Raw genomic sequence first — 26,127 nt, forward strand, 5'->3', positions numbered from 1 at the left:
ATAGCTGGTCTGAAAAGGTTGCCTCACTCCTGACACCTCTGATTCACTGACAAAAAAAATCTGAATCGATTAAAAGGTTAGGGGTATTACAGCACCGCAGTGCTTGGTCCGAGCGAGTTTCAAATCTAGCAGAAAGACAGCTGATACTTAACTTCACTGGAAGCACACAGTTCCACCTCTATCTTTAACAATCTGTTTGGGGGGGGAGGGGGGGGAAGAGTACAGCACTGCATTGTGGCCCTCCAAAACAGAATTCAGTTCAGTTTTCAGTTCTACAGTAACCTGAGCATCAAGTGGTCTAAGCACAGGACTCAGTATGTGATGGGCACTAAAACAAAGTCCCTCCCCTGCTTAGATGGGAGTCACTACCAGGAGTTCTGAGTTCTAGCCCCAGCTGATATGCCTTTGGAGACCTCAGGTAAGTCACAATCTCTGCCTCAGTTCCCCATTGTGATGTTTGTAAGTCATTTTTAAGTGTTAAGTATTAGTAGTAAAAAGGGGGCAGACTTCCCTTTGAATTTTCAGAAACAGAAGATTCTGAGAACATAGGGGTGAACTGAGAATTTAAATTCACTTCTTAATGCAGCCATGCCTTGTGTCACCTGCCATAGCGTAGACAAGAATGAAAATGAGGTTTCTGTCATCTATGCACCAGGAGATCTGTGAGAGAAACTAGAGAACATGAATAAAAGTTTATTTAACATTCTGGTAATTCAAAGCAGTCATTTATAAAATGGATTGCCACAAGATTAGGCAATAAGAGTTCAAGTGTCCCTGAAGTCTGACTGGCAGAGTTTTACATAGGTGATAAAACTGCAGAGCCTAAAGGTGACCTGCAAAGGAAAAAAATACTACATCGGTGCCTCTGATATATGGAGAAGGCCTCAAAGTATCCTTACACTCCCATATAACCACATTTTTTCTTCTACACTAGAAATTCAGATCAGATCTCTGGTTTTCCTAGAAGGCACTATAGATCCTGGAGAACTGGTAGACTAGGACAGAAATCATGCAGGTGAAAGGAGACTGAAAGTTATCTCATGCAGACTGTTCGAACATAAACAATACATTTTAATTTAGTGCAAATGCCTAAAAAAATACCATGGAGAAAAGTGGTCTTTGTTGAACTTCTCATCTTCTATTCAGGACCTCCAAAAAGTTCTCCAGGAAATCCAGGTTAGACATCCCTGATTTTAAAGAAAATACTTTATAGCCTTCTGTACATACCATAAAGCAGGAAAAAGTCACATTGTTTTTCCCTCCTTCCCATTACAGGTCACTGTAGAGCCCTTCCCAGTCACAATTTTCAATATAGATTCCCCCTTGTAAAAGGATTTGGATTTTGGGAAAGCTCCTCTATTCTGTCAACATTTCAGCAGAGAGGGATGGTTTAATAAGTTACCCACAACATTTCAACCCCTTGTTATTTATGTTCCACTTTTATTCCACTCCCAACTTAACCACTCAAGGTAGATCACTTGGCATTCTAAAATCTCAGCAACTTCACACACTAGGAGCCCATCGGCATGACCAATGTAGGGAGTACTGGAAAGCACTGAGCTGTGAAAAATTACACCTCTAGTTCAAAATAAAGCTCTGAGCATGAAGTCATTGCATTCCTCAAGTGAGCTGCTCCAGCGAAACCTTCCTCTGCAGAGAGGTAATGAGCAGAAGGCACAATCTTACTGAAGAGTTAGTTTTCCTAGTCCGTAAAGGTGGCTGCATAGATACGAAGAAGGCATCATGTGAGCTGGAAGACTAAAAGCAGACAAATCTAAACTCAAGAGTAAGATATGTCTTGCTTATGGAACTCTTTACCCAAAACTACTCCAAGTAATTAGAACACCAAACTTAGAAAGTGTCACATTTCATTAAGTGGTCCAGCAGCCCCGGTCAAAGGGAGAGAGTGATCCAAGTTCAGACTCCTCTCCAGCAGCCCTTGATAACAGTCGGTGTAGATGGTTTGGGATTTGAGAGGATTCACATGTCTTCATCCTCTTTTTCTAAAAAGTCAGTCAAGGTTCCGTTGTCTACAGGAATTAATAAATACTCCACTCCATCTGTTCCCTGAAAACAGACACACACTGTCAACGCAGGACTGTGGCAAAGAAACTGCACCGGTGTAAAATGCGACATGAGCCACTAGACAACACTGTTACAAACAGCGCAGATTTGACACACCAACATGGCCTTATGTAGTGAGATGCCCAGCCAGGTCAGCGTTCAGTGGTACTAACTACAATATTAATCCAGAAACATTTCCCTAGCATGCCCACAAGAGAAAAAGCACATTGAAATAATCAGCTCATATCTGCTTTGGGAGACAAACCCCAAAGCTTTAGAAGACAGCTGACTCAATTACCCTTGCATATTACACGAGAGAGTGGGAGCAGTCCCTACTTACTTCACTTTACTTAAATGACTTACACTGTATGTCCTGAGGCAGTATTTCTTGCAAAAGAGGGACACAGTCTAATAGAGAAAAGTGGCAACAGGAGTTCTTCAGACATTTATCAGCTATAATGCGGTAGTGATAATGCAGGCAGACATCACAGTACAACTGTGCTTAAGCAAAGTTCTGTTAAGTTCCCCAAGGGTGTAATGTGCCTCTATTCACTCCTCTGATCTATGTCCCTCAAGGCCAGAGCCCTGTGCTTGCCTCCTGTTGTTAAGTCAGTTTGCAGCTAGACGATCCTCTACACAGAGCTCTGGGTTTGGGAGACCTGGGAATGCAGCCTTGTTGCTGGAGCTGGCTAGCAGTCTCCATTCTGGGGACTCCAAGAACAGACGTCAAAGCTTGCTAAATAGTCTCTTCTAGTTATCCAAATGCTTCAGATTGCTCCTCGAAATCTTCAGGTAATCAGGGTTCCACTGAATACCCAGAGGAGCTCTGTGTTGTTAAGTAACTAAGCTATGTTGCACTTTCTGCAGTCTCTTTCCATTACACAGAAAGTTGAGAGGCCTGCATGCAAAAGCAGGTAGCATGCTATAGGCCTTCAGCCCTTCTCTAATGCACTGACCATTTGTCAGTGCTTCGAAGAGTGTACTTTGGACATGGGTACAGTTCATCTCAGGTGCTGCCCCAGTCTCAGGTAAACTCAACAGTATGCAAGTAGTGAAATAAAAAGTAAGGCCACCCCTGCAGCCACAGTCAAGATAAAGTTGCCTAGCTCACCCGCTTGGTCCGGATGAGCTTGTGGTCCCTGAATTCTGTCAGCTGAGCCCGAAGAGTCAGGTCACTGTTCACAAGGAAGGCCTCCCGACACCGCTGGTAGAAGTCTTGGAAAGATAGTCCTGGGTATGGAGAGGAGTTAAATAAATCAAGACAGCCAGCAACCAAAGCAGATCCATGTGCTCTGGTAGAGGGCAAAGTTACTTCCTCTCCTGCAATCCTGAAGGATAAATTGCACAGCTTGCTCACTATAAAGCAGCATTACTGGGACATCCAATTTGAGGAGCCCCCTTAAAAAGAGGGAGAAGGAATCTCCTGCTATTTCAGCTGTTACTCTGATCAAAGTCAGAACATACATCCTGACCATATTTAATGCATTTGTCAGCCACAGCTTTGTTCCACAGATACAGCCAAGCTAAAGGGATTTCAGGAATGGAAAGTGGCAGATCTGACAGTACAAGATCCTCCATTTGGAAAAGTCAAACTTTCAGAGCACCTCAAGCGCACAGCCCAGTGTGGGTTTCTTGTTCACTGCAAGCTCCTATATTATATCTTTATCTTCCTAGATTATTAATACTATGCCATTTATTTGCAAGTTGCAGAGCACTACAGACATTAACCTGTAGGTATCATAGGTGGACAAGCCAGGACATAGATTATGTGGCCTGACTAAGGTCACGCAGTTAGTCAGTGGCAGAAGTGGTAACAGAACCCAAGAGGTCTCGACTCCTGGTCTCCCCTAATCAATGGATGGTGTGTGACAGTCAATTTCTTCCTTGGTTTTGTAACTCAGCCTCATGTGGAGGATTTCACTATCACCATGGGTGACAGTAAGAAGAGATCCTCTGAACTCAGCCATTCATCTGATTTCATGTCACACACCAGAACATGTAGCCCAATGCACAGCACTGGTAGAGATGCTCTGTACTAAACTCACTTTCAAGAGCCAGCAGTTTCAGTAAATCTGCTATGGCAACACACAGAAGCTGAGTTCTCCCATTTTAGCACCTTGACTGATCTGTCAATGGTGCCACTTAAGAGAAGAGAGGAAATGCCACATGCATTCCTACATCAAACACCAGGTACCTGGGTAAGATGGGTTATCCTTGTTCTCCAGATGATACTGAGCCAGCAGTCTGAAAATCCCTCTATAGGGAAAAAAAAATTATTTTTTTTTTGGAAGGCCATTACAGAAATGTTAAACAATTTTTCTTGAACAGAGTCTTGTGTGTATGCAGCAGCTGGAGGAAAAGACTTGCTTTCCAAGAGCCATTAATTCAAAGTGGTCCCATTCCTCCATCATGTAAGGACTACTGATCACTTGGAACCCAAGTTAAACAATCAACTTGAAAAGTGTCAGAAAGCCGATTGTTCTATAGAACAAAGCCCAAATTAAGTTATCATTCCATAGAGCCCAGGAGACAGGACTCAGGAGTACACCCATGTAGTCAACTAATTCTTTTATTGTTGCCCACTATAAGCAAGAAATCAAAAATGGCAGGTCACACTGCAATGCAAAGCAATTCTGTAGTTCATACATTGCACTGCAAAAACCAACCAATATGCTGGTCATGGAACCTGCCTCCTTTCATCCAGTTAGTAGTATTCACTATGAGTTACAGAAATAACAAGCTTGACTTTCTTACTCAAATAAGATGCAAACACAGAAGTCACTTAATTATTCTCTTTTTCCCTGCAGGTTTTCAGATTAAAACTTTGAATTTGTATTTTAAAAGAGTCTGAGGTGGATTTAAGGTGGAAAGTCTTAGATGTTACCAAACCCCATCCAAGGGATGGCTGTCAACACATACACAGGCTCCTCCATGGACAAAAGCAAGCTGTCCGGTATTGTTAGACTGTGTCTGTAGCCACCCACTCTATGTGCAAACGCAGCAGGAACTGCTATTGAAATTGAGATTGAGTTGTGTCTGTGTGGTGGTAGAAGCACCAATACAGGAATCCAGATCCTCCATTTTTTTATTTGTATGGCAAGATTCTTGGTTGTTAGAATGAAAGGTCTAGTAAGCCACGCCAGCATACTAGCTATCTATTTTCTGTAGTGCTGTACATCAGTGGCTCCCATACTACAGTCCATCGTGAACTTGCTGATCTCTTGGTGAGGACTCTACATGTTGTCTCCGTCTGCTAAACAGCACGGAAAGCAGCCGAAGTTATGCTGGTTTCCAAAGTTGCAGTTGCTTACATGGGAAAAAGAAAAGGAGTACTTGTGGCACCTTAGAGACTAACCAATTTATTTGAGCATAAACTTTCGTGAGCTACAGCTCACTTAGGTGTAGCTCACGAAAGCTTATGCTCAAATAAATTGGTTAGTCTCTAAGGTGCCACAAGTACTCCTTTTCTTTTTGCGAATACAGACTAACACGGCTGTTACTCTGAAACCTTACATGGGAAAGTAACAGCTGCCACAGGAACATTCTGCAATACTGAATGGGCAGGGAGAGGCTCTGCAAGATAATCTCTCCAGGAAGCTGTTCCATATTCTCTCTCTCTCTCTCTCTCCCCCCCCAACCCCCCTCCCCAGGAGGTAGGCTAGTAGCCTTTGCAATTCCCCAGCTGTAAGGGCTGTCACCTTGCTCCTTCACTATAGAGCACATTTCAGGGAGTCAGAAAGAAGGGCTGAGAGAGCGGGTGGAGATTCCCTCAATTCCTCACCCATCAGTGACTCACTAAGCAGTCGGAAGAGGGGCACTTAGCAGAACACCAATTCCAAGTCATTGTGTATACAGACTCTGCTGGCACGTCAATATTTTGCATTCTAAACTTTCTCCAGCTAGACTGAGATCCACACTGCTGAGACAGAGCCAACGGGGACCTTGCTTTCCAATTATGAGAAAAGTGAGATGAAGGATGGCATGTGGTTAAGGAACTGGACTGGGACTCAGGAGATCAGGGTTCAATTCAAGCTCCACCATTGACTTCTTAATGACACCAGGCAAGTCACTTAATCACTCCATGTCTCAGTTCCCCATATGCAGAGCCCTGTGCAGATAAAAATGTATATCCGCGGATATAAATCAGTATCTGCAGAACCACAACAGCGAAAGGAGCAGAACATGGGGTCGCCACTCCCAGGAGCCAGCACGCCGCATCGGCAGCTCCTCCAGCGCGGGTGTACTGCCTGCAGCCCCGCCCCCACCCCTTCCACGCAGCTGTCTGCATCTCCTGTCTGGGAGTGTGCACCACTTGCACACAAGAGCACAACCAGGCACAGCTGCCTGTGAGCCCAGTGCCCAGCCCAGTGGGCACGGCTGGGAGCGGTACAGCTGCACTGGAGGAGCTGCCAGCGTGGGGCGCTGGCTCCTAGGAGCAGCGCCCACATTCAGCTCCTTTTGCTGCTGCGGTTCCCGCGAAAGCGCTGAGGTTCTGCGGATACCGATTTCTATCCATGGATATAAATTTGTATCCACGCAGGGCTCTACCCATATGGAAATTGGAGATGACAGCCTTGTCTCTCTCACCCTTTTTGATTCTTATCTGTAAGATCTTTGGGACTGGGCCTGTCTCTTACTACACGTACACACAACACCTAGCACAATCTTAACTGGGGCTTCTAGCTCTTAGAACAATAACGTGATAGTATCTTACCTGGCATTGGGAGTGAGACTCTGCAAGACATGCGTTAGGGAGCTCAGAGCCAGAGACCCAGACTGCTGCACTAAGAGCGAGTTCTCGTAGGAGGTTTCTTCCAGGTAGGGACTAAAAGTGGTTGTTTCATACCAGAGCCAGTTATAGAGGCTTTGTTTTGCCTGATCCCACACTAGACACACACACACACAAAAGGGAAGAAAGGATGGACAGGGTTGCAGATTTAGCTTCTCCCAGTCATACAATATAAAACATTTTAAGGTCTAGTGCTTAGTGCAGCAGCACAACCTTAGAGCAGTGGTTCAACCTTTCCAGACTACTGGACCCCTAAAGCCCAAGTCCTGCTGTGTGGGGTCCCGGGCAATTGCCCTGCTCGCTACCCCCTAACACCAGCCCTGCACTTGCAACCCCTCTAAACCCGTCCCATACCCCCGGAAGACCTCTGTGTACCCCTATGACATACCCCTGGTTGAGAACCACTGCCTTAGTGAATCCGCACTTATATAGAGCAATATTATTTACTCAGCCATTTACACTCAGAGTGAAACGTTCTCTGTACCAAAGAATTTACACGCACTCTGCACACATCCCCTTTTCCATTCCACTTTCAGTTAGAAGTTATAAGATAGCGCCAGTCTGAACAACGTGGGGTTTGAACCAGTGGTTCAGCAAAGCATTAGTACTCTATAGATAATCTGACAGTGATTGGCAGCTATAGTTGAGTGTTTGTACAGCCCCATGGGCAATGGGACTCATCTGATCATGGCCTCCAGGTGCTAATCGAAAGCTACATGTACATTATGCACACACGGGGCAGAGATATGGCAATACAAGCAATATACATAGTGCATTTAACAATCCCAGAAGGGTGGTTTTTCTGGAAGCACAGTGGAGGAGACCAAGGCCCTGGGACTCACTGAGTGGAGCATTGATGTGATCGATGGAGGCGATGAGGTGGACATTGGGCAGGGATGCTAACTGTGCAAGAATTTGCTGGCTTTTGTCTCCTCTCAACATCTTGCTGTCCAGGTTATGGATGAGGAGATAGAGCTCCAAGGAAGAATCTACAAAGGGGGGAAAAAAACAGCAAGGGAACAGTCACACTAAGGAGCTGAACTAAGAGTGAAGAGATTCCTCTTTCTCACTGTGGTTTGAGCGCAAGCCAGTCCTGTCAAATCCCCTATGCACGTCCGTCCATCATTCAAGTGTCAAAGGACTTTCCCCTTCAGGTTACTAGGCCCTGCGGATGCCAATCAGCCTGTATTTCAGGGCATCTGAAATATTTTACACAAGTTCTTTCCACTGTAGCTCTCAACCCCCGCTTCACTTGCTCATAATCTGTCCAGAAGTTTCTCTTTTGGGCTAAAGCTTTTTATGCCTTTAGTTCTGAGCCTCTATACCAGTGATTTTCAAACTGTGGATCGTGACCCAGTCCTGGGTTGCGGAATGGAAGAGATTAGGTCACGGTGGCTCTGGTCAGCACCGCCAACCGGGCCGTTAGAAGTCCTAGGTGGTGGTGGTGGGGTGAAGGGCAAGGGGCTCTGCATGCTGCCCCTGCCCTGAGCACTGGCTCCACACTCCCATTGGCCAGGAAACAGCCAATGAGAGCTGGGGGAGTAGGGGGTGCCTGTGGGTGAGAGCCACGCAGAGCTGGACCTGCTGTTGTCCGCTTCCGGGGAGCAGCGTGGTCTCCGGTGCCAGGACAGACAGGAAGCCTACCTTAGCACCCCCGCTGCGCCGCAGACTGGGAGCCGCCCGAGGTAAGCCCACGCCCCAATCCCCTGCCCCAGCCCTGAGCTCCCCCAAACCCAGAGTCCCTTCCTGCACCCCAAACCCCTCATCCCTGGCCTCACCCGAGCCCAGACACCCTCCCGCACCCCAACCACCTGCTCCAGCCCTGAGCCCCCTCCCACACCCTGAACCTCTTATTCCCAGCCCCACCCTGCAGCCCTCACCCCTGCACCCCAACCCTCTGCCCCAGCCCAGAGCTGCTCTCACACCCCAAACCCTTCATCCCCAGCTCCACTGGGTCACGGGCATCAACAATTTTCTTCAACTGGGTCGCCAGAAAAAAAAAGTTTGAAAACCAAATAAAACCCTCCCACTCACAGAGGATCTGATCCAAAGCCCACTGACTTGAACAGTAATCTCTCTCAACATGCCTTTAAGGAGCTCTGTGTGGGTATGCCTATACAGTGGCTCGGAGATGTAATTCCCAGTGCAGGCAGAGGTACACATGCTAACCTGAGCAGAGCAGGGTGGCAGTGGTGGGCAGCTAGCCTAAGCAGCCAAGTATGATCATGCCCGAGCCCCTGGGTATGTACTCCAGGGGCTAGCCCTGGTTGCCACAGAAACTGCTATTTTTAGATGCTAGCTTAAGCAAAGATAGGGCTGTATATCTACCCAAGCTGGGAATCGCATCTCCCAGCTGCTGCGAAGATGTACTTTAAGACTTTTTGACACACACAATGCAAATGGATGAACATTCAAAGTTCAAACTTAGCCTGTGGCTGCTAAAGCTCCCAAAGAAACAGCTGCTTGGCAAGCCCAGTAAACTGCCTGACAAACCATTAGCCAATTATAAATTCTGTTTTGTGCAGAAACCAAGTAGCTACTCAACTGCCCATGGCTCTGGGAGACAGCTAGAGTTTAGCACCTGTGATGCTGCATAAAAACAGCTACAATTGGGGACCTGCCTCCAGCCAGCCAACCTTTCCCCTACCCACTCTCTGTAGGAAAGCACAAAGACAGATGAAGGATGAACATCTGCGGGGTGGAAGATACATGAGTTAAGGCTCCAATGGCAACATCATATATGGACAGATGTAGACACAAAATTTAGCTACTGGGACTGTACACACACAGCATACAGCTATACGGTTACATATGAAACTCAGCAAGCACTCTGTATATGACAGGACCCATTTAACATTGCTTTTAGAACGTGAACTCCCACTTCCTACTTCGTTTGCTCAAAACAGCCATCAACAACAGAGGGGTCTGCATACATTAAGTTACATCGCCAGTCACTTTCAGCCAATTAGACCTCGTACATACAAAGCTCAATCCAATGTCCACTGAAGCCTATGGCAAGCCTCTTAGGCCGGGGTTTTCAAAGGAGCTTAAGGGAGTTCAGCCCCCTACTCCCATTAAATGTCAGTGGTATTTGGGCATCTGGGCTTTTTTGAAATTTTCAGCTCTCTTGGCTTCAATGGGTGTTGTTCAGGCCCTCAGGCAACCAGTAAGAACCTCCTTCTCCCACCCACCCCCAAACAAAAAGTTTAGATTTTACCCATATTCTGTTCTATCAATGAACTTACAGCTGATGAGATATATGGCACAAACTCCTCCAATGAACCAAGTGAAGAGACTAAGCACTCAGTAGAGCAGACGTGAGGCTCTCGTGCTCATTGTCAGAACGCTCATTTTCTCACCTTTCCTTGGCAACAGGTCTAAGCTAACATGCTGAAACTGAGGAAAGGGAATGCTGTATTTCCAGGCATTCAATTTCAAGATACCTTCACACATTTCACAACAAAGAAGCCAGCACCCTGGTGCACTTACGCCTCTATTCAGAGAGCTATGTATATTTTCCAGGAAAGCCACAAAAATCACAATACAGGAAACAGAACAGCAAGAGTCAACACATAGATTGCAACTGAGCAAGTCAGAAGTGTATGCGATTTCAAGGAAGACACCAGACTTGCACAAGCTTTTCCAAGATCAGAGAGAGTCTAAGCTTTAGGGCACCTGCTCAGCCGCTTTACCTTCTTTAAATCTTTTCATGATCAAGTCTAACTGATCCATAGGGCTGCGGAAAGTCCCCACATGATCCAGCACCTCCTCTGTTATGGAGTTCAGAATCTGTAACAGAAAAGTGCAAAATCATTATCATCCTGAGGGACTTCTGATAACTGTGGGCTTAATACCAAATCTAAGAGTTGGGCCTCAGCTAACACCAAAGATCTGCACCAATTCCAGCTGTCTGTGACCAGTTGTCAGCATAGCTGCACATAGTGCAAACCCCTAGGGTAGTCAAGGTAAGTCATGATTTTCTCTGCTTGAAATGGGAGTAGGTTGCATATTATGGGATACCTCATCTATACTCGGGAGTTTGCACTAGTTCAGGTACAGCAATGACAGGTACACCAATCCCTAGCATGGCCAAAGTTTCTTTAAACTCAAGGAGAAGTGAGAACAGGGAATGCTATTCATTGAGGAGTCTGTGCTTAGAAACTGGGAAAGCTTCCTGTGGTCTACACTAAATGTTTTGTATTGGAAGATTTTAGTGGCTGCAGATAACAAGCAGCAACTTAAAAACCTCACAAGCTTTGTCACACTTACTGATTTCACAGTGATGCTGGGGAAGAAGCCATTGACAACAAGGTGAACAGAATCCTGGAGCAGAGAGGTACGAAACTTCTCCAATAAATCTCTCTTTGAGCCCAGTCCATAAAGCACAATACTGAACCCCAGGCTGCAGCAAAGAGAGCAGATTAAAGGAATCAAACCGACAGGTCCTAGAATCTCACATCTGTGTCTTCATTATGTGAAACAATCTGATCCCCTCTCCTCCTACAATCTTTTAATTCTAAAGAGTCAATCAAGTCAAGGCTACTTCAGCTTGCAGCCAGCCAGTCCCTCAGTTTGTAGGGGTTTGAGATGAGCGGGTATGGTCATTCCATGTAATGAAAAGGAGTGTTTGTCAGCATATTCAAGACCTGGGAATTTGCTGTCCTACACAAGAAAGGGATGCTTGTCTGAAGACTATCAGCATATAAATCTAGGACCTCTGAAACAGCGCAGACTAACATGGCAATTGCTCACAAAGCCACTGCACAGGCCCCTCCAACAAGCTATTCAGGCACAGTACATTCAGCTTTTCCCATGAATCACAGCAGCTATGAGACAGCAAATGGAAGCCTACCAGTTGCTTCTAATGTGTCTTTTCTAGCCAGGTCAAAGGTCATGATTTCAAAATCAAGACATGCTATTCTAATACTTGTGATTTAGCCTTTAATTATCCAATGTAGTGAGAGACAGGCAGATACAGGGATGCTTTAGGACACTGCAGATCACAGACCTCTTATGAGGAGAGGCACAGCATCTAAGGCTCAAAGGAAGAATGATGAGTCAATGGAAGAGGCAAGAGTGGGTCAGATCCCAAGGTGCTGCGCACAGACAACTCCCACTAACTTCAGTGCAAGCAAGCGAGACCTCTCTGGATTTGACCCAGTGAGAATATTTATTGTAAACCTAGGTCGCTCTTACTCCCCACATATAGTATCTTCCATCGCCAACTGCTCCCTGTCACACCAGCCTGCCATCTTTCCTCACATTATCCCATATGCCTGGGCCTGTCCCATGAACCATGACACCGCAATTTCCTCCTTGCACCACACTCCTTTCACAAAGCCTTCTAGCACTGATGTCCTCCCATAAGTCTGCACCTGCCCTCCTCTGTGCTACTAGCCACTGTATCCTTTGTCCCAGTTAGGATCGAATCCTCTAGAGGCAGGGACCTTGTCTTCTGTAAAGCACCATGGAACCTTAGAGCTCAAAGCAACACTCATTAAATATAATGGAAGCGTGCCCCCACCCCTGCTCACTCTCTCACAAATTGACACAGAATTTGAGCTCCTACAGTCCTCAACAGACTCGGCACTTTTCTTCTCGCAACTATTAACTATTAGATCCCTCAAGCTAAGAAAGCTCACTACTACGCTACTGAAGAAAACCAGATTTTATGGAAAGTGGTACTGGTGATTTGCTAACAGACTTGTATGCTCTAAATGGTCTTTCCCCCTTCTCTCATACACTCGACTGTTTATAAAATATACTAATGAGCACTTACAGCTCCCATCAACTGAGGACACTCTACACCTCTAAAAACCCCGGCTGTTCAGCTCATAGTTAATTTTGCAATACTTGTCTCAAGAGATGCATTACACGGACTTCACCTAAGAAATTACACCTGCTTATCCTGCAACCTCAACCCTAATTGAGACAGTGAATCATTCCATTGCCCATCTGTGGGACAATAATTTAAATTAGCAGAGGCTTTCCTGATGCTATGTTGGGAAATAATGTTCACTGTTATCTTCTTAGAGGAATCCATTGATACTTACTGTAACTGCAGCATCCATTTGGAAAACAAGGATTCGTGCTGTTGGTTTAGTTCCTTCAATTCAGCAGTGAAGGCAGGGGGGGCCTTGTTTAGGAGGACAAGCAGCGTTTGCTGTGTTTAGAAGGGGAGAATAGGACAGTCATACAGGGTTTAGGGTTGAAGACAAGGACTAAACAGGTGTCTAAATATGTGCCTGGAATGTGTGACTGAACCCTTACAAACACTGCACTTCTACAGCACCTTCCATTCAAAGATCAGAGTGCTTTACCAGTATTAATTAATTAAACTACAATACTCCACTGGGAACAATTAGCCCAGGTTTGCTGATGGGGAAGGCAAATGACTTGCCCACTTTTACACAGAAATCTCTGGCTGATCTGAGAATAGGATCAAGGCTGATACTCAACCCTGTCTCTTGGTCACAGCTCATTCTGCCTCACCTTGCAGCATCTGGGCATACTGCTACTGAGACAATGGCACATTCACAGCTTCTCCTCCGCTGAGCATGCTCTGGCCATAATGGATGCACCGAACCAGAGACAACCCCATTAGCATTGGGCAAGACCAGAGTGCCTGTCAATGTGGTTTGCATTAGTTCAGTTGATTCAGTCACTAAAGGGTTAAAGTCCATGAGGTATTATGTTTAAAGAGAAGACTCCAGAGTATTAGAAAACAAATAGGAAAGAATTAACCTGCAGATCAAAACTAGTCTCACCAGAGAAAGTGTTATGAGAAATGTATTACGAATCTGCAGGGCAAGTTCAGGCTTTTAAGAGACATGCCAAAGTCCCGACGTGTAAGCTAGCAACACTACTTAAAATGTTGGCAATGAAATTGGAACTGCTGTGGCATGAGACCTATGCAGGCTTCAAATTCTCCAATTAATGCATTCACTTCCCACCACCATGTGGCAGGAGAAAGTTTACTCTGGAGAGAAAACAGAAGGCAACTGTGCTATTTCAAATAAACACAAAGCTTTCAGAGCATCAAGCTGCCCATTAGTCCCGTTGATATCAGCAGAAGATTAAACACTGCATGTCTGGATTTCCCAATACACAGGAGCGTTCAATTTAACTACCTGGAATCCACCAGAGTTTTCCCTGGGTAATGCATTATGCACAATCCAGGCAGCAGCCAGCAGGTAATCCGAACGCATGTGTTTTGGTAACATGGAGTGAGACCGATAACCCCAGACACAAAAATCTTAGATATTCACCGAACAGACAGCAGGCACCAGCAGCACCTGTTTCTCTGAGTCCCTGCTCCGAAGGGGCCACCTCTAGGGACGAAGGGATCATTCATTCTCCATGATACATTCAATCCACAGCCTCTCCATGGGGAGTGTCAACAAGTGGCACATTTGAGTTTTTTTTTTTTTTTTTTAAGAAGCCACCAGAGTTAGATGTGGAGGCCTGTCTACTGGGAACCAGATTGGGACAACACTCCCTTTCACACATATATACAGAGGCCACTGAATAGCTGTCAGATAGTAACATTTCTGGCTGCCCCCAACCTGGGTGGGATTTGAATCACAAACCCAGAGCTGAAATCTTCCCCCACACCATTAATACTCCCCTCAGCTCATCTGGGGGAATAGATGGGTTTTTACTTTTAACAAATTTGTTCACAAAAGGCAGACTTCATTGCTGCCCTCTATTTGTATCATCCCCTTCTACCTCCCCTGCATCCTGAATTCTAGCGATTTCAACATTCAACCGACCTATTAGCCAGCACCTACGACACATTTCCCTCCTCCCCACAACAGTTTCCCCACTGTTGCTACCACTTTCCTCAGCTCCAATGGTGGGAGCACTAGAACAGAGAAGGCGACAGCAGTTTAACCACTGTGTCACCTGACCCGACTCAGAGCAGCTGTACAAAGCATAATAGTTCAAACACCAATGGACTGTTGGCACAAGTCTACCCTAGGGCTCCCGCCACTGCTATCACCAGTAAAGCTGAACTGGTAGTAGCAACAGTGGGAAATTTCAGGGGGCGAAAAAGTCCACCACAGACAAGGCCTTCCGTTCTGAAGATGGTTTCATCTGCTACAAACTGTACCTGATCCAGCTTTCTTTTCTGCAGCTTCTGAAGGGTTCGATCGGAGGTTAGAACTTTGGAACTACTGTGTGCCTCAAAGTATTCTTCCACCAGGTTGCTCTGAAAAGGCAGAGCGAAATGTCAGTCTCAGGTAGGTTCTGTGGGCTCTCTCTCTCTTCCCACCCCACTCTCTCGACTCAAATTGCTGGGTTAGGATGCCACTTTACAGCCACACCTGCTCCTCAGTTCAGAGGGGATGGGGTTGAGGAGAAAACCTAAAGCAGAGATGCCAACCTCGCTCTCAGACTTTTAGGAATGTTTATGAAAAAGATTTGGGAGGAATTAGGGAGGCTCTTTTGACCTCTTCCCCCCACCCCATCTGTTGGAAAGCGGGAGGGACTGAAACCCAGCCCCAAACACGACGACAGAGTGTAGGAAAGCTGCCCTCATATGCCACCTATGGCCCTCAATTCCTTGGCCAACGCTAGGTCTGGACCTCCTTCCCAGAATAATCCTCCTCCATCACATTCCTGCTCTCCTCCTCCTGCCACTTCTCCCCTGCCGTGAGGGTCTGACAGGAGACAAGCCGCAGCAATTGTTAAGTGTGGTTTGGGATGCCGGATTCACCACCCACGCCACAGGCAGCATGTTGTGTTCTAACTGCCCTTTGTGGACCCTGCTGGGTTACATGGAAGTGCTCTAGGTACCTAAAGCGCATGAACAGGGTGGTGAATCCAGCCCCTCTAGCCCCACTGAGGATCGCTGTGGCTTGCCTCTTATCAGACCCTTGATGTGCTGCAGGCATACATGCCACCGTCCAGCGGAAAACAGTGTCCCACGCAGCTGCACCACTATTTGCTGTGTTCCCATCAGATCTGGCAGGTGACAATTATTTTAAAAATAAGTGCATTTCCAAATTTAGTAGATTTAAATCTGAATTAGTAATTTTATAATTACACATGAAAATTGGGAGGATTATGGAAAATTAGAGAGGGTTGGCATCTCGGCTAAAAGTCTCCTCGAAGGCAGATTTTACACAGTCAGGTTGCCCAACTTCAGGGAAGGAAAATGCAGAGATATCCTCCAGCAGGGCAGAATGAGAAGGCTGCAATTTAGATGGTGTGGGGATCTTTGGCACTGGAGAAGAGACCACACAAAGTTAAGTACCGGGGCAAAAAAGTGGCATGCTTTTTTTTTTTTGCTGCTAGATGAAATGCTGCTGCTATTTCTTCCTCGACACTATGTGGTATCTGTGGGTGACAACTGGGAAGTATCTGAAGAAAAGGCACTGAGAAATAAGAAATGGGTTAGCGGTCTCCTCGCATGCACACACTCAACCTCCAGCTGGAAAAACTAGGAAGCCTTCCTTTCTGTAAAACAGGAACAGCAAAAAGCACCTTTTTGTTCTGAACTGAGCCAGGAAGCTCTTTGCCACAGCTGGACATGATCCAGCCTGTGATTTGGGCGCCCAGGTTTTACTGTCACCAAGCGTCTCTGAACCTTTCCTATCAGGGTTGTATTTCCTCCACACTCACCATCAGTTCCTCCTTCAGTTTCTTAGCTGGTATTTTTTTGGAAGCAGGAGTAGGAGCTGCTCTAGTTTTACTTGGGGTCTTTTGGTCCAATATGACATCACTGGTTTCTTTGTGGTCCTTTTCCTCTTCCTCCTCCTCCGAGCATGAAGCAGAATAGTCACTCTCGCTGTCTGAATGCAAGCTTGGAGCTAAGTGGAAAACATTTGAGAGCTGGTAATATCTTTTTACAGAGAGACCTTATTACACATTTCCTGTAGCCTAGGTCTCCTCTTACACATTGTCTAACCTCTTCCAAGCATCCAAATCCTACTCTGGTTTCATAGCCATTGTGCTACCCAAAAAAAATCATTCTACATTGACTTGAAAATATGCACACTGCTCTCTTTCCCCCTTCTCTTTCCAATTATTTAGTAAGGCTCTGCAAATTGGCAAAAGCCTCAAAGTACGGCTCTACTCTGAAAAGTGACTCTAAAAAGGACATTGTGGAATTCCATGTTTCTCTTAAAGACTCTACATCAGTCTGTACTAGTAAGAAGAGTTATTCCACCTGCCAGCCCTCTAAACATAAGTTGGTTCTTTCTGGCTGACGTCACCACTAGCAAAAAAGGCTTTGCCATGGGAATTTTATTAACAATTCTGTTGATTCAAGAGCAAGAACAGAATCTGGCTCACTCTTTCATGGCTCTGAAGTGCTAAGGAGTATTAATTTTTTTTAAAGCGCAAAATGTTCAAAAGCACACAAATGACTTAGAAGACCAAGTCACTTTTGAAAATGAAATTTAGGTACCTAGGATCCTGAGATCCACTGACTGTCATTTAGGCACATCTGAAAATTTCACCTCAGCCTAAAAAGTGACCAACTATCTTTATGCAGAGTGCAGATCCCATGACAATTTAACACAAACTACACACAAACCCAATTGCAAGAATGTAAAAGAGATCTTCATTTTCTGAATTATAGTAATTTATAAACTTCCCAAAGTGAGGTTCACACAATCCTACTGGAATGGAATTTTTACTAGAAATTTCATATATTTCTACTACATATGAATAAAGCCCGAACAACTGAGCTTGTCAGATTAAAAGCTAATTTGCTTAGCTCAATGGTTCTCAAACTTTTGTATTGGTGACCCCTTTCACACAGCAACCCTCTGAGTGCGACACCCCCCACCCTATAAATTAAAAACACTTTTTAAAATATTTAACACTATTATAAATGCTGGAGATGTAGCGGGGTTTGGGGTGGAGGCTGACAGCTTGTGACCCCCTGCATAATAACCTCACAACTCTGAGGGGTCACGACCCTGTTTGAGAACCCTTGACCTAGCTCAATTTACTGTCACAGATACACGTTTTAACACGTGTAAGAACAGGACATGAAAATCTCTCCCACACTGATCCTGCACACTTGAAGCCAGCCAATGACTTGAAATCATCTACTACAGATATAGAATATTAAAATCCCTGCCACTCTGAAAAGCTTAACAGCTTCTTAAGTCAGTTCAAGTGATTACGGCTGACAGACAAACTCCCAGCCTTCAGAGGACAGAGATTAGAGAGTCTAACGGAAGAACTGAATTCCACATATTTAGTAAAGCATCCGCATGGATGGGATTATTTACATGGTTTTACCCGCTGAGATAAAGTCACTGAAGAAAGATTAGGTGCTGCCTAAAGTCACTCACACCCCAACACCTCAGCAACAGTTCCTTGCAGTGAAGGAACTATGTATCCCAAAAACTGGCTCAGTAAAGATGGCTATTATGCTAATTTGACCTCGGAGTCACTTGAATTCTCTATGCAGACAGCAATGTCCTTGAAGCACCCATGAGGAGATAAGAACGGCCCTACTGGGTCAGACCATCTAGCCCAGTATCCTGTCTTCCAACAGTGGCCAGTGCCAGGTGCCCCCGAGGGAATGAACAGAACTGGTAATCATCAAGTGATCCATCCCCTGTCGCTCATTCCCAGCTTCTGGCAAACAGAGGCAAGGGACACCATCCTGCCCACCCTGGCTAATATCCATTGATGGACCCATCATCCATGAATTTATCTAGTCTTTAGATGGAACTCAGACAGCAGGTTTTAAGTAACAGAAACACCAGTAGTCACCCTAAGCTTTTACTTATCAATGCTACTGTACTCCTGTAAACTGGAGCTTACTGCAAATGGTTCTCCTTACCTGTCAATCTCTTCCTGAGTCTGTAAGGTGTTGTGGACACAAATTCATTCTTTTTACTCTGCAAGAGCACAAGTATGTTAGAAAAGTCACACATTCCCTACCAGTAGCAACACTTTTCTAGGCAAGGACCCAGCGTTTCATTTCTGAGCTCTCTCTTTCAGCTGGCAGGGACCTGGGAATGTTTGGAAAAGGGGATTCCTTGTGGAAGGTGACCACCCCCTGAGCCCATGGGGCCAGATTCCCAAAGAGGAATCCCCTGAATTGAACACAGGACAGAAAGGCTGTGTATGTCTTTGTCTGTAGGGAGGTCCTCCCAACTGGGATGCGGAAAATTCAGAACCCCTTACCCCCTGAAGAAGCCACGTGGAAGTGATGACAATGGTAACACTTCTGCCAGACAGAGCCAGGATGTGCTAGGTCACATATTCTACTCACCAAAGTCACTTGGAGTTCCCATAAGAGAGCGACTAGCAAAGCCTAACAGAGCACCCAGAACAGGCTAGCAGAGTTGAGAAGCCCCACAGCAATGTAATGTGTCTGAGGAGCACTGAGCAGTTTGGTTCAGTCACTGTCCGTTTAACCCAGTTAAACAGATTATTTCTGTTTTGTGGGGGAAGGAGGTATGATTACGTCTTATGTCCAAAAGAGTTTAACTTTAGAACGACACAGGATGTGCAGAGCCACAGAGCCTTCTCATCAAGTTAAACACAATATATTATCAGGACATCAGGCAAAGGACTAAGGACAATTTTGCAGAGATATAAACAGATCCTCCCATGGCAGGGCCCTAGTAGGTTTCAAGACTTTTTTGTAGCTTTGGACCTTGGTAGCACATTGCAAGTGCAGGTCTACTCTTAAAGTGACTATGTACAAATGCCAGTCCAATCATCTGTGCATGTTCAGTTGCATCAATTTACTTCGTGTAATAAGTATGAGGTTTTGTTTTGTTTTTTGCTTTGTATTCCTGTTAGCAAGCAAAGCCAATACAGATCAGAAAGAGGAAGCTGGGTTCTGCTGCAAAAACTGTAAACCAAGTTCCAATTGTAGAATCTTTATTACTGATAACTAACCCAGAAAGAACACAGCCAGACTCAGATTCCAGGCTGAGTTTGCAATAATTAGAACTGTGTAGATCATATGTGGAACCATGATGCCATCTTTTAGACTCACTTTTCAGATTAGAATGGCTCTTCAAATATGCTTCAAAGCACTGCACACACCTACAGTATGGCGCTATATAAGAAATCATCACTGGAGTCTGGTCTCCATCTATTTCCCAGCATTCACTTCATGAACTCCCACGGGGCATTCCTGCCCTGATGCAACTTCAGCAGACTTGCAAAGGCTGAACTGAATTATGGAGACTAAACTACCCTCTTACCTCTAGGCTGTCCATCTAGTTCAGAGTTAAAAGAAGTTGGTGGGGCAGCCTAGAGGAAAGCTTGCATTGCTGCTGCATGAAGTTTGCCTGTTTTGTACTGTACCCAGGAGGACTTTGGTCTCATCAATCTGGTGTCTTTCCCCAGCATTACATTCATATTACTAGTGGACAATAAAGTGACCAAGTGCTAATGAGTCACCACAGTTTGCAGCATTTCTGGAGTGCTGACACCCTCCAGTCCTAAAATGTAGACAATTTAACTTCAGCAAGTTTTACAAGCTGCTGGGAATCTACCCTTTAATATGCTATTAAATGCTATGTCAAACATGTCCAGTTGGGTGAGGCAAGGGAACCATCTCTCACCCATGCTAATTAGTCTGTCAAACCTACTGATCTGCATGTTCACTCTAAAGCCCATAATCCAAGATCCTCATTTGCGGCAGTTCTAGCACTCATTTAAACCATTCCCTGCTTCAAAATGGAGACATCTGCATCGTGAAAATCCTAGGGAGGTGACGGGTGGGGAGAAGCTCTTCACGCCCCATCCCCCAAGATAATCTGATGGTTTGTATTTTAAAATAAGATCAAACAAAAAGCAGTCAGTCACTCACCTTCAGCTGGGCTTTGTTCGAAGCAGAGTACTCTGTAAAGCAAAATGAAAGTACCATATATTTCCAGCACTGCCAACTTCTACAGACATGGGCACAAGATGCTCATGTTTCCCCAAATAAGAAATCCAGGCATCTGCTATCAGTGTCTCAGAGATACTGTTCCTGCATGTTAACTCTCTGGCCAGTCACCCTCATGGGTGCAAGGTGCAGCAATCCGCAGCTGCCCCAGAGGGGGGATACGCCCCAAGAAAGGGCCAGTGGTGCTACCAGCACTGGTGGCTTTAGCCAGGGTCCCTGGGTACTGGGGACTGACAGGAAACCTTGAGTGAGCAGGAAGGGGGTAAGGATTTAGGTAGAGCGGGGAAGGAGGGGGACAGCAAGCGAGGCTATTCTCCATGACTAGTCCAGCAAAGAGCTGTGGTGTGGGGCAGGACGGGGAGCCTGAGCCAGCCCTGGGGTAGGGGTGCCCAGTTCTTTCATTCCAGCCATTGCAGCCTGGAGCAGATAAATGCCTCCCAGGACCCCGGGGAGGAGGGAACCAGGGCTGGATGTGAGGCACGGAGAGGAGGGGATGAGGAGCAGGGCTGGCTTTGGTATAGCGCACCCATTGAACTGGGAGGCTACATCCGCTCCAGCTATCACCAGGAGAGGGCAGCTTTAGATTCCATCGAGGGCCCAACAGGAAGCCACCCACGGAGGCTGCCATGGGGAGATGCTGAACAAGCACATCTCCAGGATGGTCCGTCCCCGTCCTTCTCCAGGGCTGCACCAACCAGCGCCAGACCCCATTGCAGAACATAAGTCAGGGCCCTCCTGCGAGGGTTGGAATGCAGCAAAGAATGTTTCTTCTCCCTCCTCCCGTAGCACTCAGACAATGACAGGATAGGCCTCATGTTAACAGACTGATTGCTTCCTGGCCTGCCTGCTCAAGCTCGCACACCAATCCAGGTCAAAACTCCAAAGCTAACAGGTAGGTAAGGGCGAGGGTATGGGCCTTGCTTATTCCAAAGGCCAGCTTGCCATGCCTTCTTTGTTGCGAGATGTGCCACTAGGTGTCTCGCACTGATTCTCCATTCTCTCAGCTCCCTGTGCAGACAACACCCTGCATATTTTACTCCCCAGTGCACCTGTACAGGGGCTGCCAGTCCAGTCCTGCATGGTCCTAATTAGCCCTGAATTAAAGAATTCTTAAGTGAAGTGTATGCAGCTAAGTCAAAGGAGTTACTCAACGTTACTGAGCACTGCAGCAGCAGAAGGGAGAAGTAAACAGATTCTGCTCAAAGCCAGTAGGAAAAAAAACAATCAAACAGCATGATCCACAAGAGAACTAGAGCACCAGGCAGACTAAGCAGCACTATTTACAAAGCCCAAAACTAACCCTAGAATATCAAGTATGCTAGCAGTTGGACCCTGAACGCCAACCTGCTTAATTGCCATTTTTGTTGGGATACACCTGCTGGCTACTTTCCTCCAATTCACCGAAGTCTCTCAGAACTTACTTTTGCTGCTTTGAGGGGTGCTGGCTGGCTTCTCAGGATACTGGGAGGAATCAAAGGTTACATTCTTCCCTGGTGTCTGGGCTAGTTCAGAGGCTTTAAATAAAAGAGAATAGTTTCAAAATGTGATAGGCACAAAACGCACACTGGACAGCTGTGGGTTTGTCACAGTCACACACAAATAGTTCTTTGCCCAAAGTAATCTCTTACATATTAACCCCATTTCCCAACCTTTTCAAGGAGCTGCACTAGATATTTCCCTTCTTTCTCTACCTTTGTGAGTAAATTTAATATTAGTGAAAGGTTCTTCAAGACTACACTCTTCTGCTGATCCACAAGACAGGTACAGAGTTAGCCTGACCTAAGTGCCACCCTCCCAAAGGGGCCACCCTTTGAGGTGAGAAAATATTTTAGTCATGACACTTGGTCCTCTGTCTGAGGCTGCCGAACTGGACTCTGTGGTAATGGCTTATGTGTTGAGATCATCAGTCCACTGGGAACTGGACTAAACTCACATTTTATTGACTCCCTTCTGATAATTATCAGGTTGGATTGGATTTGAACTGGTGACTTGAATGCAAAAGGCTATGTATTGCAATAACAGTCTTGAGAATCTAAATTTCACTCAGGTTTCAGAGTAGCAGCCGTGTTAGTCTGTATTTGCAAAAAGAAAAGGAGTACTAGTGACACTTTAGAGACTAACCAAGTTATTTGAGCATAAGCTTTCGTGAGCTACAGCTCAATTCATCGGATGCATTCGAATGCATCCGATGAAGTGAGCTGTAGCTCACGAAAGCTTATGCTCAAATAACTTGGTTAGTCTCTAAAGTGCCACTAGTACTCCTTTTCTTTAAACTTTACTCAGTTCACTCAACTAAAACTTCAGCTATACCAGCCAGAATCTCCACTTGGCTTGTTCTAACCCACGATGGAGCTCAAACTGTTCCAAACTTCACACTCCACCTGCAAGACTAAAGGATGAATCAGCTCAGACTCTGCTGTAGAATTATGGCATGAACAGTGGAACAGGAGACAACGAAGCCCAGCACAAAGGTTCAGCATTACAGTAAGGGAAACCCAGAGCACCAGTGGTTAAAGCCTGAATTACTGGTGACACATAATACAGTGGATGTGAACCTCTGCATTAACACATACAGAAAGGGGACCACTATAACATGAGAGCTGCCATTACAGCAGAAGCAATCACCAATATGTCCAAATCCTGAGCTTCTGTTTCTCAAAACTTTTGATATAAAGCCAATTGTAAGACACCAAAAACAGTACTTTTTAAATACAAGTAAATTACAAGGAGACTGCCAGACTAAGATTCCAGAAAGAGTTTATCCTCATGGTAATATTGAAAAGGAAGACATACCCAGCTCTGCCATCTTGCCAGAACGTTTTGGAGTCTGGAACGAGTAAATTTTACCACCACCTGCACTGGGGCCATTTCTCAAGGAATCTGTTAGAAAGCACACAAGAACGGCCAAACTGGGTCAGACCAAAGGTTCATCTAGCCTGTCTTCCAACAGTGGCCAATGCCAGGTGCCCCCGCGGGAATGAACAGAACAGATAATCATCAAGTGATCCATCTCCTGTTGCCCATTCCCAGCTTCTGGCAAACAGAGACTAGGGACACCATCCCTTCCCATCCAGGCTAATAGCCATTGATGGACCTATCTTTCATGATTTTACCTAGCTATTTTTTGAATTCTGTTATAGTCTTGGCCTCTACAAGATCCTCTGGCAAGAAGTTCTACAGGTTGACCGTGTGTTGTGTGAAAAAATACTTCCTTCTGTTTGTTTTAAACCTCCTGCCTATAATTTCATTTGGTGACCCGTAGTTCTTGTGTTATGAGAAGGAGTAAATAATACTTAGTTATTTTCTTTCTCCACACCAGTCATGACTTTATAGACCTCTTTCATATTCCCCCCCTCCAGTCATCTCTTTTCCAAGCTGAAGAGTCCCAGTCTTATTAATCTCTCCTCATACGGCAGCCATTCCATACCCCTAATCATTTTTGTTGCCCTTTTCTGAAACTTTTCCAATATATCTTTTTTGAGATGGGGCAACCACATCTGCATGCAGTATTCAAGATGTGGGCATATACCATGGATTTAGACAGAGGCAATACGATATTTTCGCTCTTATCTATCCCTTTCTTAATGATTTCTTAGTCATGGATACATAAAAAGCACCGACATATTCCTGAGCTATGGGAGTCAAGACCAACACATTATCATTGGACTTGAAAGGGCTGTTTATGTTATGGAAGTGGAAAAAAACCCCACAAGCAGTCCAAGAACCATTAGAATTCAACCACACACAGCCAAGTTTGCGGTCACTGGGCATCAGTCCCTGAAGGCAAATAACTGTTTGCCAAACAACCCCACCACTTACATGTTGCAAGAGTTTATATCTTTCCCCAGAAATACCTTCAGCACACGCCCCCAAAACAGCCACGTAGTTCTGCTCTTCCAGGATCTCCTGGGCCTCATCATCAGAAATGTTCTCAAGTTTCTTCACAAATCTCTTTACGTTGAGCGCAAGTTGAGCTCTGTCCTTCCGAACTTTAACACCTAAAATCACAGCCACAAAACCGTAACTTCTGATAAACTAAACGTAATTATTAATTAGTAGTATTGCAGTAGTACCTTGGAGCTCCTGTCCTGGACCAATCCCCTTTCTCCCGACCCCTCAAAGTTGTGCGAAGGGCTGTACAAATAGAATAAAAACTACAGACCCAGTCCCAAATGCTTACAATTTAAATAACCAAAGCTGCAGTGAATGTTTCCGCTTTTAACATTCATATGGAAACTCAATACAGCACCTGTCCCAATTGCCAAATAGTGATTTGGAACTTAGACATTAACATGACTATTTTTTGGTTTCATAGCTACTTCTAGATGTCATACCAAGTTCTCAGTATCCATATAAGTGATGACATCAGTGCAATTCTGAAGTGTTAACTGCCACTGCAGAGTTGCACATATCAGGATTTGAGTCCCATAAAGTCTAAAGGGATCACACAGAACACCATAAAAAGAAACCCCAAGCCAAGTTTTTAAAAGGAGATGCTCTCAGAACATTACCGCACTGGAAATATGCAAATTGTTAAAATTCAAAAATTTCAGCACTAGTGATTTTAGGTGCCTCAGTTTTCAGATACTTAATACAAAATACCTTAAAGAGGCCTAATTATCAGGAAGTGCTGAGCACTTGCATTCTGAGCAATCAGACCCTGCCAGGATGAAGTTGGGCACCCAGAGGGTTCCAATCATTTTGACGACCCTGACCTTAGATACATTTCAATTATCTGCAAAACAAGGTGCCTTGTTTACACTTAAGCCACCAGTACCTCCGGTATCAGAAATGTGCTTCAGAACATCTTCATCAGCCACAAACCTGGCTTCCAGGACCTTGCTTCTCTTTAACTCCAGCTGACTCATAGCAGACAACCTGCAATGCCAACAAGCGTTGGCCAGGTGCGCGGCCGGGCACTGCCCACCCCGCAGAGCGCCCCGCAAACCTGCAGCTACGCGCCCCGCTTCCAGGCAGCGGAGCCACCACGTGCACGCGGCCGCAAGAGCCGCCTTACAGCCAGGGGGCTACGCGCGGGGCTCTGCAATGGGGGGCAGGCCCGGGCCCCAGCTGCCTGCGGAACTGGAGGCTGCAGCGGCCTCGAGCCCCGCCCCCTCCCCGCGGCTCACAGGAAGCTCGGAGGCGGGTGGCACGAGCCGGAACAAGGCGCATCCTTCTAGGCTCGGGGGCGCACAGCGCGAACCTACCCCCCCCCCGCTTAGGGGGGGCAAAAGGGGCGGGGACTGCGCTGCACCAATAGGAAACGCAGCCGCGCGCGATCGATCTTCCCGCCAGCAAATCAACAGCGCCTCTGGCGGGCTCTTCCGCCTGTCCCAGGAGGTACTCGCCCTCAACCCACCGAGAGGGGGGGCGCGGCCAGGAAGGTGTCCCGCCC

At 45.9% G+C, this 26,127-nt stretch overlaps 1 protein-coding gene across 4 annotated transcripts; it reads right to left on the reverse strand.

The window, feature by feature from the left end:
• Positions 1-673: 673 nt before the first annotated feature.
• ORC2 (origin recognition complex subunit 2) lies at positions 674-25,953 on the reverse strand. Of its 4 annotated transcripts, none has more exons than XM_048868863.2 (16): positions 25,510-25,945; positions 24,587-24,730; positions 23,526-23,612; positions 22,154-22,246; positions 20,655-20,686; positions 18,663-18,720; positions 16,481-16,668; positions 14,967-15,065; positions 12,907-13,016; positions 11,123-11,255; positions 10,546-10,642; positions 7,696-7,842; positions 6,779-6,950; positions 4,259-4,320; positions 3,176-3,294; positions 674-2,067 (listed from the first exon to the last, which is right to left on the reverse strand). In XM_048868863.2, exons 1-16 carry the CDS (start codon positions 25,598-25,600, stop codon positions 1,981-1,983), a joined length of 1,719 nt encoding a protein of 572 aa, XP_048724820.1. In that variant the 5' UTR covers positions 25,601-25,945; the 3' UTR covers positions 674-1,980. The 4 variants fall into 4 exon arrangements, with proteins under 4 accessions (XP_048724820.1, XP_048724823.1, XP_048724822.1 ...); XM_048868866.2 differs by having other exon boundaries at positions 25,557-25,939; XM_048868865.2 differs by lacking the exon at positions 7,696-7,842 and having other exon boundaries at positions 25,510-25,953.
• Between the last annotated feature and the right edge of the window lie 174 nt (positions 25,954-26,127).

Source organism: Caretta caretta, chromosome 11 (genome assembly GCF_965140235.1).
Source record: "Caretta caretta isolate rCarCar2 chromosome 11, rCarCar1.hap1, whole genome shotgun sequence".
Taxonomy (NCBI): domain Eukaryota; kingdom Metazoa; phylum Chordata; order Testudines; family Cheloniidae; genus Caretta; species Caretta caretta.